This window comes from Zosterops lateralis (genome assembly GCF_965231275.1).
Source record: "Zosterops lateralis genome assembly, chromosome: 5".
Classification (NCBI taxonomy): Eukaryota; Metazoa; Chordata; class Aves; order Passeriformes; family Zosteropidae; genus Zosterops; species Zosterops lateralis.
In genome coordinates, this window is record NC_139766.1 from 38,529,798 (window position 1) to 38,547,608 (window position 17,811).

Genomic DNA, 17,811 nt, shown 5'->3' on the forward strand with positions numbered 1-17,811 from the left:
TAAATTTGACAACTTCACCCCTTTCAGTCAGCATAGAATGTTCCAGTTATTCAAGCACAAACATACATGCACTCATTCACAGGCCTAGAGTTTTGGTTTATACATGAAAAAACAGGTAATTTCCATCTTATTTTCCTTTTTATGTTTCAAGTACAGGAGACCTTTATCTTAATGCCCTGCAAATCATAAAAGTACTAAAAAGGCAGAATCATGAAAGGTCTGCATTGGAGGGGACCTTAAAAATTCAACTTTTTAAATGTTACTTAATACGAACTTAGATCTGCAAAAATGAAGACCTGAGAACTGGACCTCCATACTCATGTATAACCCCTGATGGAGAAGGAAATCTGTTACAGCAGCTGCAAAATCACTGATGTGCTGTGTATCATGAAACTGGAACAGGCTTTTCGGCAGGGCCTGCTGCACTAGGATAAGGAGTAATGGTTTTAACTAAAAAAAGAGTAGATTCAGACTAGATGGGGGGAGACATTTTTTGTTATGAGAGTGGTGTAATATTGAAATGGGTTGCCCAGAGGGGAGTTACATGCCCAGCCCTCAAAGTGTTCAATGGATGGGGCTCTGAGCAACCTGGTCTAGTGGAAGGTGTCCCTGCCCACGACAGGAGTGTTGGAACAAGGTGATCTTTAAGGTCCCTTCCACCCATTCTATGCTGTGTACATCATTAACAGATGGCTTTTAGACAATAAAGCATCATCTGCTTTCAGCTATTTTAAACCAAAAAGATTTCATTTTAATTCTGCAGTTAAAACAAAATCTTAAATTTTTATTTTTGAAAAATACCCCACCTAAGGCAGATGGGTTTGATGGGGTTGATTTGGCTACTGATTTATAGCCAAATTCTAGGCAATGTAAATTTTGCATCTCCTCAACTCCCTTCTTTTCACCAAATCTTACTAGTTTTGTATATAAAATTCCTAGCTGAGTTTTTTTGGTTTGGTTTGGTTTTGGTTTTTTGGGGTTTTTTTTGTTTGTTTGTTTTTTTGTTTTTTTTCAGGGAAAATAAATGCAAAAATCAACACAAATCTTGTTTTTTGAAAACAATGAGAAAACATGACAGAACAATAAACGGTCATACAGAAGTTTTTAATGCTTGATTAAATCATCACAGTAATGAGAATTTTTACTGTAATGATATGCAGTTCTACCACACTATTATAAATAAAAACATTAAGATCAATATTAAATACAGCTCTAGGCAACATCACAGATTAACAAAGAATGCATTGTTCATGAACCAGTATCTGAATGATTTAAAAAAATAAGAAAATGCTGACACTTTCCCCCTCCCATCCACCACCTTTTTTTTCTTTTTAAATTAGTAACTTGAGTAAGGCGCTGCAAATTTCACGTTAGAAATTTTTTTGTTGCACAGCACAGGCACACATACTTCATTAACAACTCTACTGTATGTTTACCAGAGGACATTTTAAATGTCAACAGGGAAAGCTTTGCAGGTTAAGAAGAGTAAACAGAGATGTACAATTTATGTGCAGCACTCGGGATCCACACAGAAATGAAACACAGCAGGAGTGTGAACTGTATTTTAATTCAGACAGCAGTCTCTAGAATTAGGTGCAATACAGTACACACAGCAGTGTTTTACAATAACATCAGACATGGCAGAGATTATAAAGTGATTTTTGTATGTGCAGTGAGTTTGTATTCTTCCACTGTAGAAAAAAAAATCAGACAACAGAAATCAGTGTCACAGACAACTTCCTGCCTTCTGTAAATGGGCTAAATCCTGCTCTTTGTGAAGTTTCCTCTTCTTCATGCTTATGTAATGTAACGGAGCAATTTTTAACAACTAGCATTGACTTCTTATGGAAGAGTACAGCTGGTTGTTGCTATGCTCCCATTTTTACATGGCCCGATTCCCTGTTTCATTTTCAAACCTGTTTTTAATACAAGGCCTGATCACTGTGATCTCCGTGGCACATTTCACTTTCTACTGGTTCCAGTTGCTGCTAGAGCTGAGATGATAAAATGTAGATGGCAGTTTTTTACTAAGAAAAATCAGTTAAAATTCAACAGTGCACTTACCTAAGCACAGCCATTTTTATGCAACTCACCAAAAGTGCCAGAATTTTGGTTCACTGGTATTACTGTATTTAAGATAAAATCATACTGAGTACTTTGTGAATAAAGATGTTTGAGGTAATTGTGATGAATGCCTTAGAGACATTGAAATTATGCTGTTAGACTTTTAGTGTTTATATTCTTGCCCTTTTGTGAGCGTAATTGTTAAAAGACAGAAATTTTATCCAATCTTGTATTACAAAACATGATTTTTGTCAGCCAAATTTCCTAATTTTTTTTTCCTCCCTAATTTAGGCTTATAGCATATTGTCATTTTTGCTCTACATGCAGTTCTGGTGGTGGTCTGATAAAATGAATAGGAACCAAAACAGTGTCCTATAATGAAGTTAGGGATCTGTCAGTTCACATCCCAAGTGTGTGTGTGTGTTGCTGCTGAATTTTAAAGTCCTGCCAAAGTTTCAAGTACTGGATTCAATTCTGCCCTGCTGCTCAGGTGTGACTACATATAATTTACACATTTATGTAGTTGGGAGAAAAGAAAAAGAGTCAAAAGCAATCTAATAGTTGCTTTCTCCTATTATTTTTAAAACTCTGCAGGTTTGTTTTTTTAAATGAAACCCTACTATTACTGTTCCAGTTATCTGCTAGTAAAGAAAAAAGGAAATCCAAGGTAACGGCAGTGAAAATTACATTTGAAAATGATCGTGTATGTAAGCTGGATCATAAAGAAGCCATTTTCTTGAAACCCTTCATCTAGTTGTAAACATTTGCTAATCCTCCATTACTTGCAGAGGATTATGAATTATTCTATAAAATCACATTAAAAAGGTAATTAGTTATGTGAGATATTAACTAATTCATATTTAATAGATTTTTTTAAATCCATACAAATATAAATAAAGAATGGTAAAACTTCAAGAAAAATAATATACATTTAGTGCAAATTATGAGTTACATTTCTTCCTACCATGTCAGCAGTGGAGCGTCTTTTGTGAAGAAGAAAAAATAAAAATGACCATTCTCAAATTTTACAGGGGGGAAAAGATCTCCAGTGTTGAAGCATGCATTTTTTTACCAGATACACGTATACAGAATTGTTCCAGCTCTTAAACTAGTAGAATAGCAGTATTTTTTCTTATACTGCACAACATTGGTATATATCATAGTGTGTTCAATAATACAAAAATTGCATAAGACCAGGTCACATTATTGATATTTTCTGCAGCAAAACCAGTATTTTTCTCTAAAATACTGGTTTCATCTGATTTTAGTTTTCTCATATCACGACAGCACACGGGTTGAAAGAAGTCTCGCATGGTTCTTGCAAAGTATTACCTGTTCAATCTGGTTTCGTTGCAGTGGATCTGCACTGCCCTAAGCATTTCGTGATGTACGAACTTACACGTTTAATGGCACAAGAAAAACCTCCCTTCTTGTGATCACACCTCAGTAACTCACAGTACATCTCAATATGAGAAACAACTGCTTCAAAAGGGCACACCAATTTTAAAGGGACTTTGTTACGGCTCAGGAGAGAGAGAAATAAAGCTCTTCTGGAATGTAGAAAGGTGACGAGTAATAGTTAATACGTTTCATGAGTTAACACAACAGTTTTCAATGGTAAAAAGGGCAAGACCTTTCAGTCTCCACAAGATGGCTCAATTCAGAACGATCCCTCCATAAACAGGGATTAATAACACATCTCTTCAATGCTGAAGTACCAGGCTGGGCTGGAGAATGGCACCACTTTGCAGGGCTCACCCACTGCACTATCATGGCAGACCTGATGTGTCGGGACGCATCCAGTGCAGGACAGCAGCTCTCCCTTCCCACACTCCCATCAGCCTTCCTCCTGGCCACACGCTCCCCCAGACTGACTCCTGATTGCCAGCAGCACTGTTATGTAAAAACCCAGCTCGTCTCTGATTTTGGAAGTTTTCCCCAGACTAAAGTGTTGTGCTATTCAACAAATGAACCTCCTCTTCCGTTTCCTCTCTCTCCTCAGCTATAGGTTTCAGTTGAACATTATGGAGGCGGGGTCTTGGTTTGCCGTCTGGGCCATATGACGGAGGATATCTTTTTTTGTTATAATGCCAAGGAGGCGCCTGAAAAGGATAAACGGAAGATTGATATTAATCCAAGCAGGAAAATAATGAAGTGGAACAAATCTGTAGCCAAGTCCTTTTTGTTGACAGGAATAGAGCAAAAGTAAACAGCCTAATTTTCTTATTTAAACAGAAACATTTTATTTATCAAAATGTTGAGAAACCACCAGTTTGATAAAACACAGCAATGCTGAGACACCGTATCAGATGGTCTCTGACAGCTGTAGTCCATTTTAATGAAATACAAGTCATACAAGTAGAGCCCATTACAATTTTTATTTAACTTTTTGTTTCTACAAAAATCAAATTTTGATTAGCATATGCCAACAAAAAAGTAACAAAGAGGGACAAAGAAAAGAGAGGTATGAAAAAGAAGTGACAGTGATCCCGTTTCATAAGGGAGGCATGTTTCAACCTAGCCATCAGAAGTGATGTACCGTTTGATGGCCCCAAATCAAGCAAATCAAACTCCCCTCCTTTTTTAAACCAAAAGGATCCTTCCAGTCTGACACACTGGCTCAGATTGAATGTATTCATACGAGCACACTGTAGTGGCCATGAAACTTTTTATCATAAAGAACAGTTAATTAGTTTTTGGAGTTCATGGCTGTAGGAAAAAAATAAACTGTAAATAATAAAATTTTTATTTTCCAATTCAGATACTGTGCTCTTATGACAGGGTCTTTTAGAACTATAACTGCAAAACATTAAATAGAGTGAGACTGTCCAAAAGGATAATATCACAAGAGAAGCAAAGAGCAGAATGAATGAGCTGCTGCCCTTGTTATTCTGGTTAGTACATTTCAATTTGTCTTATTAAAGGATGCATGAAATACTTGTGAAATATTAGCATAAAATGAGAACATAATTAGCATGTTTTGCACATTAGCAGCTAAACATGGCAGGTATGTTTAGTAGACATGGAACTAGCAACCCATGTCCAAATTAAGACAAAGTATACCACCTGTCTAAGGGGTTAGTTCACAACATCATGGTTAAAACCATATCTAGATTGTGAAGTCAACAGTCAACACAGTAGCAGGCCACTTGGTGGCTGGTATCACTGCACATTTTGTAAAGGAGTACACTGACTGCTGTAGGTAACAGCGGCAGAATCACAGACTTTATATAAAATCTAATTTTGCTAAATCAGACTTTAGCAAATTTTTTTGCTAAACAATATTTTTTAAAAAATCATGTCAATAAAGGGATTACAGGGAAGATCTAATGATGCATTTAAAACATGCTTATCTTTGCTTCTCAAAAGATGTGATAACTTTGTTATTTAACAGCCATTTAAAGCTGTCCAAATCAAAAAAAGAAATTGGCATATATGAAAATCTTAATTTGCATTAGGCAGAGAAAAAGTATTCCTAGCTGCATGCCTTCCCACCAGGGGAATTCTAGAGATCAACCAGCTGGATCAATGTGATCTCAACAACACAAGTATCAGAAAGTTTATTGTTTACTTTCCTTTAATGTTGTGACTAACAGTATGTTCACATTTACAGCTACATTTCTACAAAAGGATTTTGCACGTTTATGTTTAATACAAATTTTGAGCATAAGAAGATTTCAGTGTTCAGCCGATGTCATAAAAGCCCTGAACAGTTCACAAGTTTCATGCTTCCTGACTTCTAATGTGTCTAATTATGAGATCTGATATATCTAATCACCAAGGGTTCGACGTGCTGCTTTAGTTGCTCGAGATGCTCTAATATGTTCTTCTTTGTGATGATCCCCAAGACAATCCTGCAACAGATTATGTTATGCTAATAACTGGGTGTGAAATCAAATTAAAGAAAAAGTTCTAATCATAATAAAAAAGGATTAGAGAAAACAAACAAACAAACAAAAAAACCCAGAAGAAAATAACAGAAAAAGGAAAAAGAATGGTTGCAGGAGAGCTAATGAGATAATTAAATGAGAATTTATTTGAAAGTCAGTAACCTTTCTCAGATTTTGCTTTTTTTCCTTTTTCTCCCAAATGCTGAACACAATTGGCTCTTCAACCACCCAGAGCAGTATGTTTCTCTTATTGGGTACACATCAGGGTAGCAAACTTTATCTCTTCACCCTAAATTCAGATATTTTTGGGTTTTAAAGGCACTGAAACTAAAATCTACTTTGTATTTCCTTTCTTTAATAGTTATTTCTCCTCACACAAACAGGTAATTATTCACATTTCAACAAGCCACAGTAGATGAACAAAGTAGTAACTGTGTAAAATCATAGTAACTGAGGTTCAAAGTTGCCCTGTAGAGCTGGGCTATCTGATGTCCTTAGACAAATTTCTTGTTCATGGCAGGACAAATCAAGAACAACTCCCTGGAATGGATATGCTGGTATAAATTTGGAGGAGTAAGGCTCAGTCTTCTCTCTGTCATCTGCACCGATTTCTGTACAATTCAATCTGGATTGGAACCAGTATGTTGATGCAAGTTTTTAAATAGGTATATTCAGGTTGTAGAAAATCTGCCAGCCAAAATATAAATTAGTCCTTGATATCCACAAGGCTATATGCCATGGCTAAACACCACCAGTACTAGTATTTATGATCTGTTCTTCTTGTAATGGACACTGTGCTCATGAAATGTCAGAAATTTGTAAAATGAGGTAGGATAAATATTAAAGTCATCTATACTTCCTGCTACTTTATCATAAAATAGTTAGTTAAAAATTTATAGCAGCTTGACGTAGCTTTGCACAATCAAGCTTTCTTTAGAGAAGATTTTAGCATCAACGTCAATGTTTGAGCACTCAACCACAACAGAAACTATGAAAAAAATTACCATAATATTTTTCAGTGAAGTTCCATCAATTCCATTTTTCCTCCCCAAACAAGAATAACTGCATGCCCACACTAACTTCTAAGCGTCATTATGTCCCTTCCCTACCAGAGAAAGGCTTCTGGAAACACTACTTGCCATTCCATACAGAGATGCATTGAAGGAAAAAAAAAAAAAAAAAAAAAAAAAGAGGCAGGAGAACATTTAAATAAATTTGTTCTAAAATACATCTGAAAAAAAACCTCCAACTTGGAAACTAATGAAGTATTTAAACATTTGCCACATATAGCAGCAGTCCTTTTGCCCACAGAGAAACTAAAAAAGTCCCAGTCATTTCAGATTTCTTGTCCCAAGAACATGGATCAATCCTAAACGTGAATGAGCAGACAACATTTCACTCCCCAGGTGCCTTAAAACACATGCTAAAGGGAAAGCATGATACTCTGGTGGTAGGAGCGTTGATGCTGCATGTCAAGTGTTTAATGCAAGAGATACAGGAAAGCAGAATGTTAAATGAACAGCTGCACAGAAAAAGATCATGTAAAAAAAACAAGGAGTGGTTTAGATAAGAGGCAATTACAGTGAACATTTAGTTTCCATGCTGGGGGCTGATTTATTTAGTAGATAATCACAGGACAGCTCCCAACAGTCTCATTTACAAACATTCTAAATCTTAAAATCACTTTCCTGAAATATTTTGAATTGTAGAAACAAAAGTTGCAGACTGAAGTTCCAGAACTAGCAGCAGTTTAGTTGTTAGTATTCCAAAACCCAAATGCTTGGTGGTAATCGCCATCACTAGACTCCAGAAGAAGAGATACTGACTGGATCATTTTCTCCTTTACTCTTTATGAACCCAGTATCTGTAGATGTTCAGTAACTGCTGATACATTGCATGTTGTCAGAACATGGATACTAACCAGGAAATACAGGCCTTAGTGCAGCACACAAGACTAAATTTGTGCAAGACAAGTTGTATCTCCCCCACAAGCAAGTTGCACAGACCAAGCTTGCTGAATGGCAGTAAATTCTTAACAGAACATCATAAAATGACTGAAATCATCTGCCTGCTTACTTGGAATACAAGGAAGGCATAAGAATTTCAGAGAGAGGTGCTACAGCACAGCATATTCTTAATAAACAGCTTGGGTCCTCAGCTGCAATACCAAACTTACGGGTTGAAATACCATGATCCTGGTGTATATCCTGGTTCAAATACTCTGATCCTGGAAGTGAAAATTACTGTATCTAACAAAATGCACAGCATTGCTGCCACTTTACTCACCCATTGTGTGTTACAAGGCACTGCCTCAGCCCCAGCTTCCGGAAAATATCCACCACTATTTCCATTGGTGTGTGGTCTGTCACGGTGAAAGGGCTCATATCAAGTATGCTTCGGAGCTTCAGAGGCCGAGGGCTTTCTGCTGGGAGCGATGGGGTGTGCTGGGCAAAGCATACCCTGGAACTGCCAACAATCCCCTCCTGCTTCTTTCTAGCACTTTCTTTAAGAAAGACAGGAAAGGGGGAAAAAACAGCAGAGGAGGAAGAATTTACATTCTTGGAGTAAGATGTTAGTGCAGACAGACAGTTCAATCAACACTACCAGGCTCTCGCATATGTTTCCAGAGCCATTGCTTTATCCCCAGGAAGTGGTTGTCACAAAATCACAAAAGCCATTTGCCATTCATCACCTTTAGTCATTATTTGACTAATTTTCTCACCCCAATAAGTAACTTTTGTTTACTTTAAAGAGGTGGAAAGGCTAAAAAAATAACACACTCATCTCCTGAAGTAACTGCCAGGAAAAAGCCAGTCTTAATTGACAGCCCTCTGAACCTTTTCCTAATATCCAATCTAAACCTCTTTGACACAACTTCAGGCCATTCCCTCGGGGCTTGTCAGAGGGCACCACAGAGAAGAGATCAGTGCCTGCCCCTCCTCTTCCCCTCACAAAGAAGTTGTAACTGCAGTGAGGTCTCCCCTCAGTCTCCTCTCCAGGCTGAGAGACCTGCTCCTCAAACAGCTTCCCCTCAAGGCTCTTCACCATCCTTATGGCCCTCCTTTGGAGGATCTCTAAATAACCCTCTGATAATCTGGCAGCCAAAACTATCCACAGGACTTGAGGTGAGGCTGCCCCAGTGCAGAGCAGAGAGGGACAATCCCCTCCCTTGCCCTGCTGGTGATGCCCACCAGGACACACTTGGCCCTCCTGGCTGCCAGGGCACAATGACTCTTAAGACAGACACAACCCAAGACTAAGCAACTTCCACTGTACAATCTCAGCATGAAACGAGTCTTATCTGTGAAAATGTATTCCTAGAAGAATGTTCTGCTATTCCCCCATTTACTCAAGTAAATTCAAACTTAAACCAGTATGATGTCAGTAATAATTTCCAAGTTTTGTACATTCATGTACATCCTACGTAATGTAATACCATGGTATGCACAGTAGTAAGAGCACAGGCAAAAATCTGACTGAAGTAAACAGTGCTATGTTCACAAAACATGTTTTAAAAAAGTTGCTGGAGTCTTCAGTCCCTTTCTCAAGTGTCTTTGTTTAAGAGGTATGTATCAAAAAAATGCAGTTTAAGATGCAACTTCCATCACTTATTTCAGGCACTAAATGTTACAGTTTTGTAACATTTTTTTACATAACAGTGTGTTTCTTCCTTTGGTTACTTGGTTTCTTGCCAGTGCACAAAGCATTGTCACAAGTATCCCACAAGCACTAATACGCAGCCAGAAAGAGATGTCCCAAACAGGGCTTGTGTGCTCATGTGCCCAGGGACAAATTTCCCATTACACAAACAGATTGAAAAGCATAAACCTAAAATAATTAATATTGCACTTATCTCTCCATAATACAACTTGGTTGTTATAAAAAAAAAGTAAATAACACACTGTCAAAAAGAAATAGGATATACATTTAAAAATTACTTGGACAGTAATTTTCACAGAATACTGCTGGTCAAAAATGAGAATTACTCAGTTTTGAATAATGTTAGTATAGCATTACTTGAGGAAATGAGGTACTATCAAAAGCTTCAAAAACCTAAAAAATACCGGATTAGATAATGTTTTGACTTACTTGAGTATGCGAACTTTTTTTTACAATAGAAACAAAGAGATGAGGATTTTCTTCATTTCAGAGCCTGCTACTGAAAATATATTATCATATACTTAAATCAACCTGGGGTCTGGAAACATACAGAGTAAATTCTATTTTAAATATAAAATAATATTAAAAAATTAAATTGGCATATATAGTAATGCAGTACTGAAAGTTAATTACCTATTGCAATAGTTAAATCTCTTCTCAGAGCAAACCCCACAAGTCTCTGCGATTCCTTTGACATAATAACAGGAAAACCATTATAGCTGGTTTCATTGATCAAGTTCTCTATGTCTTCGACAGTCATGTTATCCTGCGTCAGAACTGCCAGAGGCGGGTCGCTTCTCCGAGGTCTCATCACATCAGCAGCCAGTGTGGTGTGAGTGAATTCTTCCTTTGCATCCAAGAAAGGATACCCATTCAGTCGGATGTGTGCTTCATAGATGCCTTCCCTACCAAAGGCATCTCCTACCCACTTACTGGTCATGACTGCAGCCATTAGGGGCACAATATATTCCAGCCCTCCTGTTAGCTCAAAGACAATAACTACCAGGGACACAGTCATTCTTGTCACACCACCTGCAAGGAAAATGATAGCCAGGTAACAGCTCAGTATCAGATAACAATGATTTTAGAATTTTCTGCCTTCCTGTTGAGACCTACAAACATAACTTTGACATTAAGGTCATCTGACAAACATCCTTCTGCGTAATACTGACAGAAGCAGACAGAGAAAATTAACACAAAACTTCTAGAAGTGAAAAAGAAAGTTTTAGGGAAAATTCATAGAAAGGGAAGTAATAAAGGGAATTGGAAAATATGTACAGTTATTTAATGTAAACTAAGAATAACACAGTGTATATCTCCATACCACATCAGGGTCAAAAGTACTGTGAAATGCAAGGAAATCCAGTAAAATAAGAATTTGAAAAAAGAATGGAACTAATGCAAAAAAGTCACAGCTAACAAATCATCAGCTATGGTGTCCAAAGGATTAGGAATTTAATGCTGTTGCTTAATTGTAAAAGCTAACCAGAATTATGATCTGATGAAAAGAAAATTTTCTTGGACAACAGAAGACAGGGATTATATTACTATTTTGTTACTATTTAAAATAATTTTTTTCAGCTGAAGTTTCTGATGCCATATCCTCATTTGATGAAACAATATGAACTGTCTTTCAATGCATTTGAGAGTGATTCAATATGCATTATTAAAAACCAGAACAACCTCTCCAAAACCTAAATTTGATTCACTAGTTTGATTGCCCAAACACACTTTTCCTTAAAGAAAAGGTCTACTTCATGCAGAATCTGTCCAAACAGCTTTTACATTTAATTTCTAAGGCCACCAAGTTATAAATGAGGACAACTTTAGGTGCCCAACTTAATCCTCTTTCCACAAGGCCAATTTTCAACAATTAGACTTGTTAAAATTAACTTACACACTTCTAAAACTTTTGTTTGGATTATGAATTTCAAGAACAATTTTTGCAATTCATGTAGGTGTGGCAGCTGATCACACCACTTCCTTCTAATAGTTCTATCTGTACTTGACACTGTAAATGCTCTGTCATACATTTCAAGGAACTGATTTTTCTGACCAATGTGGTAGTGATCTCTCTTGATACCAAAAAGAGAAACCAAACAGTACTAAAATTTTCCTATTTCTCATCAATTTAGATTTCAGATTATTCTTCAGATCACAAGGATTTGAGGGTCTTATGTAGAGATGGGAATGTATTCGTCTGGAGGGAAGAGCCTATAAACAGGTGTTCCAAAACTGCACAAGTTTATATCTCCTTTCATTTTTTAATATTTTTTTTGCTATATGAAGAAATCAGATACTTATTTGGTATATTTTATTTACCTAAGCATGCAGCAGCACCAACCATGGCATAAAGACCAGGTGTAATACAGTCAGCTCCAACTTCACACCACTCCTTGAAAATGAACCAGTCATGATGGTAGTAAGCCAGCTGCTCCACTGCAATTCCTACAATCCTTCCTGCTATTGCTCCAATTGCCATACTAGGTATGAACAAGCCAGATGGAACCTGCAACAAAACCACAACTGTTGTTATGCTGCTGGGAACATACCTGATACATCGCTTAACAAGTGATTTTTTGTAGTTTTTTTTCTGAAAGAGATGCAAACACTCAAACACTTAGATTAAAACCATGGAAAGTGACCTTGGAAGGTTAGTAGAACTTAACAGAATGTTATTGATATCTCTGATTGACCTCATTAGCAGAATCCATTTTATGAGCATGTTTGTTTATATCTTATTGTATTTAAGAGAAAATCTACCACCAATACAGGACCGTGAACTAGACTTGGTGTCAACAGCACAATTCCCTACCAAGTGCATGTCCAGTGTGTGCTGTGCTAGTCATACTGGAAAGTGTTCCTTATCATTTCCTGTGTCCCTTATTCCTTCATGTTCCTCAGAGTCAACATTCACTTATTAAACTGCCTTCCTAACTGCTTCCTGACACTGCTATAAATTAACTGAACAGATGATTTTTAAAAGAGGTTTGTACTATTATTGCTGTTTCCTGTAGAAATGAGTGTACACAGAATGCCAAACACACTAAGAGAGAAAAAGGCAAGATAATCCCCACTGCAAAAAGTAGGTAACACAATAGGTTAAAGAAAAAAAGCTCCTACTGTAATTTTAGTTACTTAAAATATTTTTCTGCTACTAATTAAAGTCTTGTCACACAACCATGGCTTAGTAAAATATTATTGCAAACTTGCTTTTATCAGCAGTTTCATATAAAGAAACTGTTGTGTATCTTTTCTTCTTGTTACAAAGCTAATCTTTCCAAAAGACATACTGGTACCTAAATGTCTTAATAAACTGTAAATGCCTGCTGCTTCTCTTCACAGCACTTGTTAACATGAAAATATCTAATACTGTGACTGAGGTACAGATGTGACTACAAAAAAGGAGCAGAATTTTTACTTTGTCTAAATGCACCTCATCCCATCTTGTTGAAACAATATAATTAAATATTGCGTTCCTGCTGTAACAGGACACATCACGTAATTTTTCTTGTACTGTACAGCTCTGAAATTTAAGTATTGTAGAATTCCAAACTATAGATTCTTCCTGTTGTATTCAATAGCTGGTGCAGAAATATATTTCAGAATTGTTGTCAGCATTATATTTTGTCTGTATTTATGGTTGCAAAGAAGATTTCTAACAACGAACTAAGGAAAAGCAAATATAGCTTATAATTATTATTACTTTATATTTTGTCTATATTTTTGGTTGCAAATTTGATTTCTAAACAACAAATCAATGAAAAACAAACTTTGTGTTAGGCAGTCAGCAGCATGGGTTTTGAGAAAAAGTTTATTAATCCTTAATTCCTCTACTGAATTACCTAATATTTCAGTGTTTATGGAGGTAATGTTCAATGCTATCATTTTAGTCTAGTATTCAAATTGTGCATTTATACCACTACTGTTATTTCCCACAATTAATTATGCATCTAAGCCCCTTCCCAACTGCTAACATCACTTTTTTTTTTCCTGAGTGAAATTCTTTCTTGGTGAACAGTACAACAGTACCCAGAAAAAAAAAAAATCCGTATTTCCAATATAAAAGTAACTAAATAAACCTTTGAAACTGGCTCAGATACTGTGCTAGCAGTATGCCACAGAAATTCAGTCTCCAGGTGGAAATTGTATCCAAACTGTTTCTGGTCCTTTGGTAATATAACTTCTTATGCACTAGCTCCTTCTCTTCTTTCCATCATATGTGGATAATGGTTACAAGTCTAACTGTAATTATGATTTTAAAGGTCCATTAGTTCATGTAATAATGAATAACAAACCACAAAGGGGAGAGGAATCTTCCCAGAGAAGGGAAGACAGGGAAACAGCTAAGTTTTTCCTCTTCTCAACTTTCTTCCCTGGGGCTTGCTTTTGAACAAGCTCAAATGACGTTCCAGAGGAAAAGATTTGTTCTGTGTCACACGTGTCATCTTTGGAGGAAGCAAGGATTAGGATATGGGTACAACTTGCCACTTCTTTGGTAGTGCAGCTGTGTACCAGTCATGTTTTGAGGCAAAACTGTAACTTCTGTAACCTGTTGATCAGTAATGAGTCCACTGATAGTAAGCAGTACAGGATAGGTACAAAAGATGAAAGAAAAAAGAAAAACAAACCAGAATGTGCCAAACCACTGCCATATCAGCATCCTGGTAATGCATGTCCACAGCAGGAATCACTTTGCCCCACTGGCAGCAGCTGGGTAGCTTTGCCCACTTAACAGGAAAGCAGTTCCTGTGGGCAAGATATGTGTTTGCAGATGACTACAGCTCCAGAAACAGACCTGGAGAGCCCAGAGGATTCTTTATAGTGACTTAAATGACAATGTAATTTATTTTTTCTTCTATTTTGAATTTGCTTCTTTTATAGAGATAAAGCCTAAAGAAAATAAATATCATTAAAGTAACATCCTCTTCTCCAGATCCAGGCTGACATTCTAACCAACCAAACGCTTTAAAGCTTCCAAGAAATTCATGTAGCAGTTCCGTCAATGACAGCAATATGACTCCTTGTGTACTGGCAAAATAATAAATATATTCTCACAACTTCACAAAAATATTTTCACCATGCTGAAGTTCTGAGAAAAGGAGCCAAATCCAAACGAAGTATAAACTCTCCCATTCTGTAAAGCAGTGAATTCTAATATGCAGTGTGACCTTGTGGTGACAGCCCCATGAGAAAGAGCAAGATGCACATAAACATGTGAATGGTAAAATAATGTCCTAGATATAAATGAAACTCAGTAAGTGAATACAAAACTAAACAGATTGAAGTGGTCACATCATAGAACAGTGTTTGAATTATGGACCTTAGGAAGACTAGCTTTTAAAATACACACTCTAAGATTCCTCTTACCCACCAACCAACATATAGACCATAACTTCAAATAACAACCTGCAACATTTTCTAAATCAAAACATGAGAAACACAACATGATGTTATTGTTCTCGTTATAGAATAGTTGAGGTTGAAGATGACTGCCTCAAGCAGGGTCACCTACAGCAGGCTGTCCAGGCTTGCAACCAGTCAAGACATGAGTATTTCCAAGGATGTTCTCTGCACAGCATATTCCAATGATCAAACACCCTAACAGAAAGGAAGTGTTTTCTCATGCATGCTGTCACATGGAACAGCAACCTAAACTGAAAAGTTAGGGCAAATTAAAACACAGATCTTGCTTAGTGAACATTCTACAGAAGTTTGCATTAAGACACATTTGATAATGATGTGATTGCAAAAAACTGTGAAGGAAGCCTGACAAGACAGAAAATAATGAAGGCATGACAGTTATACAACATCATTCAGAAGGCAGCTACAGATTGGGGAGAAGCTGAAGCCACCTCCAAAACAGATTATGATACAACTGGGAAAACCAAAAACTACACTGCTTGCAATGGAGAAGAAATTCCCATTACAGTCACATGAACAAAGCTCACTTTCTCTTGATGATATGCAATACTGGAAAATACAGCAAAGGAAATCATCACTGTCTCCCTTTAACATCTGTACTAATTATATTCATGTGAACAGTAAGGAGAGTGTATATAAGAATTACCCCTAATGAGTCAGTGTAAGGGGTACAGTCTATTCTTCTTCCAAGTAACAGGAGTAGGAAACCTGAGTGGTTCTGAACTTTGCTCTTGGAAATTTTAGAATCATCCCTTATTGCTGAATCAGGCCCATACAAACAGCCATCCACTCACACAGTTACTGCTCCCTACTGCATTTAGCACATTTCTATTCAGCTGAACAAAGGGCTATTCTGAATTTAATTAAAGTTAATACTGTTTGCTACAAGACTTGCTTATAAACCAAAAGTAAAAAGACCTTTTTTTTAAAAGAAATAACATGAAAAAGAATAAACAAAGCTTCTAGCTTTGAGAGACGGGAAAGGAGAAAGGCAATAATTAATGATCACAGCAGATAAGAGCTACTGCATTCACACCTACCTTGATACCAAAAGTGAAGACTGTCATGATTATTTTAAATATGAGTGCTAAACACAACTGCCATATAGCTGAATAGACTCCAGTGCCTGCTGGACGGTCAGGAATATCATCTACTATTTTGCTTGCATTCATATCATTTCTGTAGTCACAGAGCGAGGAGGATTCCAATGGCCCACAGTCTGTGAAGAGCTCCTTAATAAGCTCACTGGTGTTTAGCCTTGTATATGGATTAGGAAACGCAATCACAGCTGTTATTGCTGCAACAATAATAACCTCCAGGACAGGATACTTCCCAAATTTTGTAGATTTGCGTCGACGACACCATGCAATATTTGCTCGGATGAAAAATGCTCCCCAGAGCCCACCAAATACTCCCAGAAGAATAAAAGGAAGCAGTTCAAAAAGGTACCAAGGAGTATGATATTCCACGTAAAAAAGAACTAGGCGGCTATTACCAAAAGGATTGATGGACCTTAAAACAAATGCAGCTACTAAAGCAGCAAAAAACGATCTCCATAAAGTTTTCAGTGGGAAATAGTAACTGACCTGCAAAAGACAATACATGAGAATTATTAGTGATTCAATTAAAAACCTGGAAAGATAGGTTTTATGCACTTGTTAGAATACTGCTGTAACATGGTATAAGCTAAAAAAAATTACTCCTGTCACCTGGAGCACCAGCACTCCAGCAGATTCTACATCTGTAAAAAGCTCAACAACTCTAAAGATTTAAAGTCAATACTACAGCAGTGTTGAAACCACTGCTGTTTTAAAACTTCAGGAAATGATGCACTGCAATTTATGCTTGGAAGCTGCTCTGATTTGTGTCTCTTACTAGCTTTCATGAGAACCAGAACATGTACTTGCTGCACTCTCAGATGTCCTGCTAATATTTTCATCTCCTTTCAAACTATATTGAAAGGTTTCCCACAGATCTGTTGTATTTTAAAAGTATAATTAAAACTAACAAAAAAAAATTTAAAAGGCCTTGAAACAGAACAGGCAATTTCATTCTTAAGCTCCACATAACCCGATTTGAATTTCAAGACAGTTTTCTTCTGCATTTTTCTGGCAACAGAGGAATTCCTCAAAATCCCCTAAGAATATAACAAAATTATACATGAAAGAGTATTTCCCCTACTTTTCAATTCTGAGATTTTTAGGGGTTTAGTTGTCTTTAAAAATGCCAATGATAGAAATAACACTCTGACATATTTTGAAAATTACAATTAAAACTAATTTAACATAAAGCATTTTTTTGAGAAAAGAATTTGCTTGCTTTGGAGGTAAGTTTAACAGGATATTTGCCATTTTAATAATTATCATATTCAATTGTGTTTAGGGTCTGAAGCTTTAAGTAATAATTTAAAAAATTGCTTTACAAAACTGTCCAATAAGTTTCTAAAGCCTTTTCTAAATTTAAGAGTCCCATTTCTTTTTTTTTTCACAATAAACTCCTAGACTGAAAAGCTGCTGTGTCTCTATCTGAATGTAAATTGTAATTATTAACAGGCTCAGCCCTTTTCCAGAATAAAATAATTGAGAATAAAGTAAAGCTGGCATTCATTCATTCATTCATTAAAAAAAAAAAAGATCTTTAGGAGTTTGCTGGTAACAGGACTCCTGGCTTTGAAATACATATGAGTCCAAAAATAATTTCTTTCTTAGGAGAGACTCCATAGCTTAAAGGATCTGAGACTATTTAAACTAAGAGAGATTAAAAAAAAAATTAC

At 36.5% G+C, this 17,811-nt stretch overlaps 1 protein-coding gene across 4 annotated transcripts in view; it reads right to left on the reverse strand.

Annotated features, from left to right (window-relative positions):
- Positions 1-1,083: 1,083 nt before the first annotated feature.
- CLCN3 (chloride voltage-gated channel 3) overlaps positions 1,084-17,811 on the reverse strand; it is a 60,006-nt gene continuing 43,278 nt past the window's right edge. For 2 of the 4 annotated variants that reach the window (XM_083862034.1, XM_083862035.1), the window contains 6 exons: positions 16,079-16,624; positions 11,937-12,123; positions 10,248-10,646; positions 8,241-8,457; positions 5,843-5,918; positions 1,084-4,166 (listed from right to left, as the gene is read on the reverse strand). In XM_083862034.1, the coding sequence (XP_083718160.1) occupies positions 4,008-4,166; positions 5,843-5,918; positions 8,241-8,457; positions 10,248-10,646; positions 11,937-12,123; positions 16,079-16,624 (1,584 nt within the window). In that variant the 3' untranslated portion in view covers positions 1,084-4,007. The remainder of the gene's footprint in view (positions 4,167-5,842; positions 5,919-8,240; positions 8,458-10,247; positions 10,647-11,936; positions 12,124-16,078; positions 16,625-17,811) is intronic. The other 2 variants (XM_083862036.1, XM_083862037.1) reach the window with 1 other exon arrangement.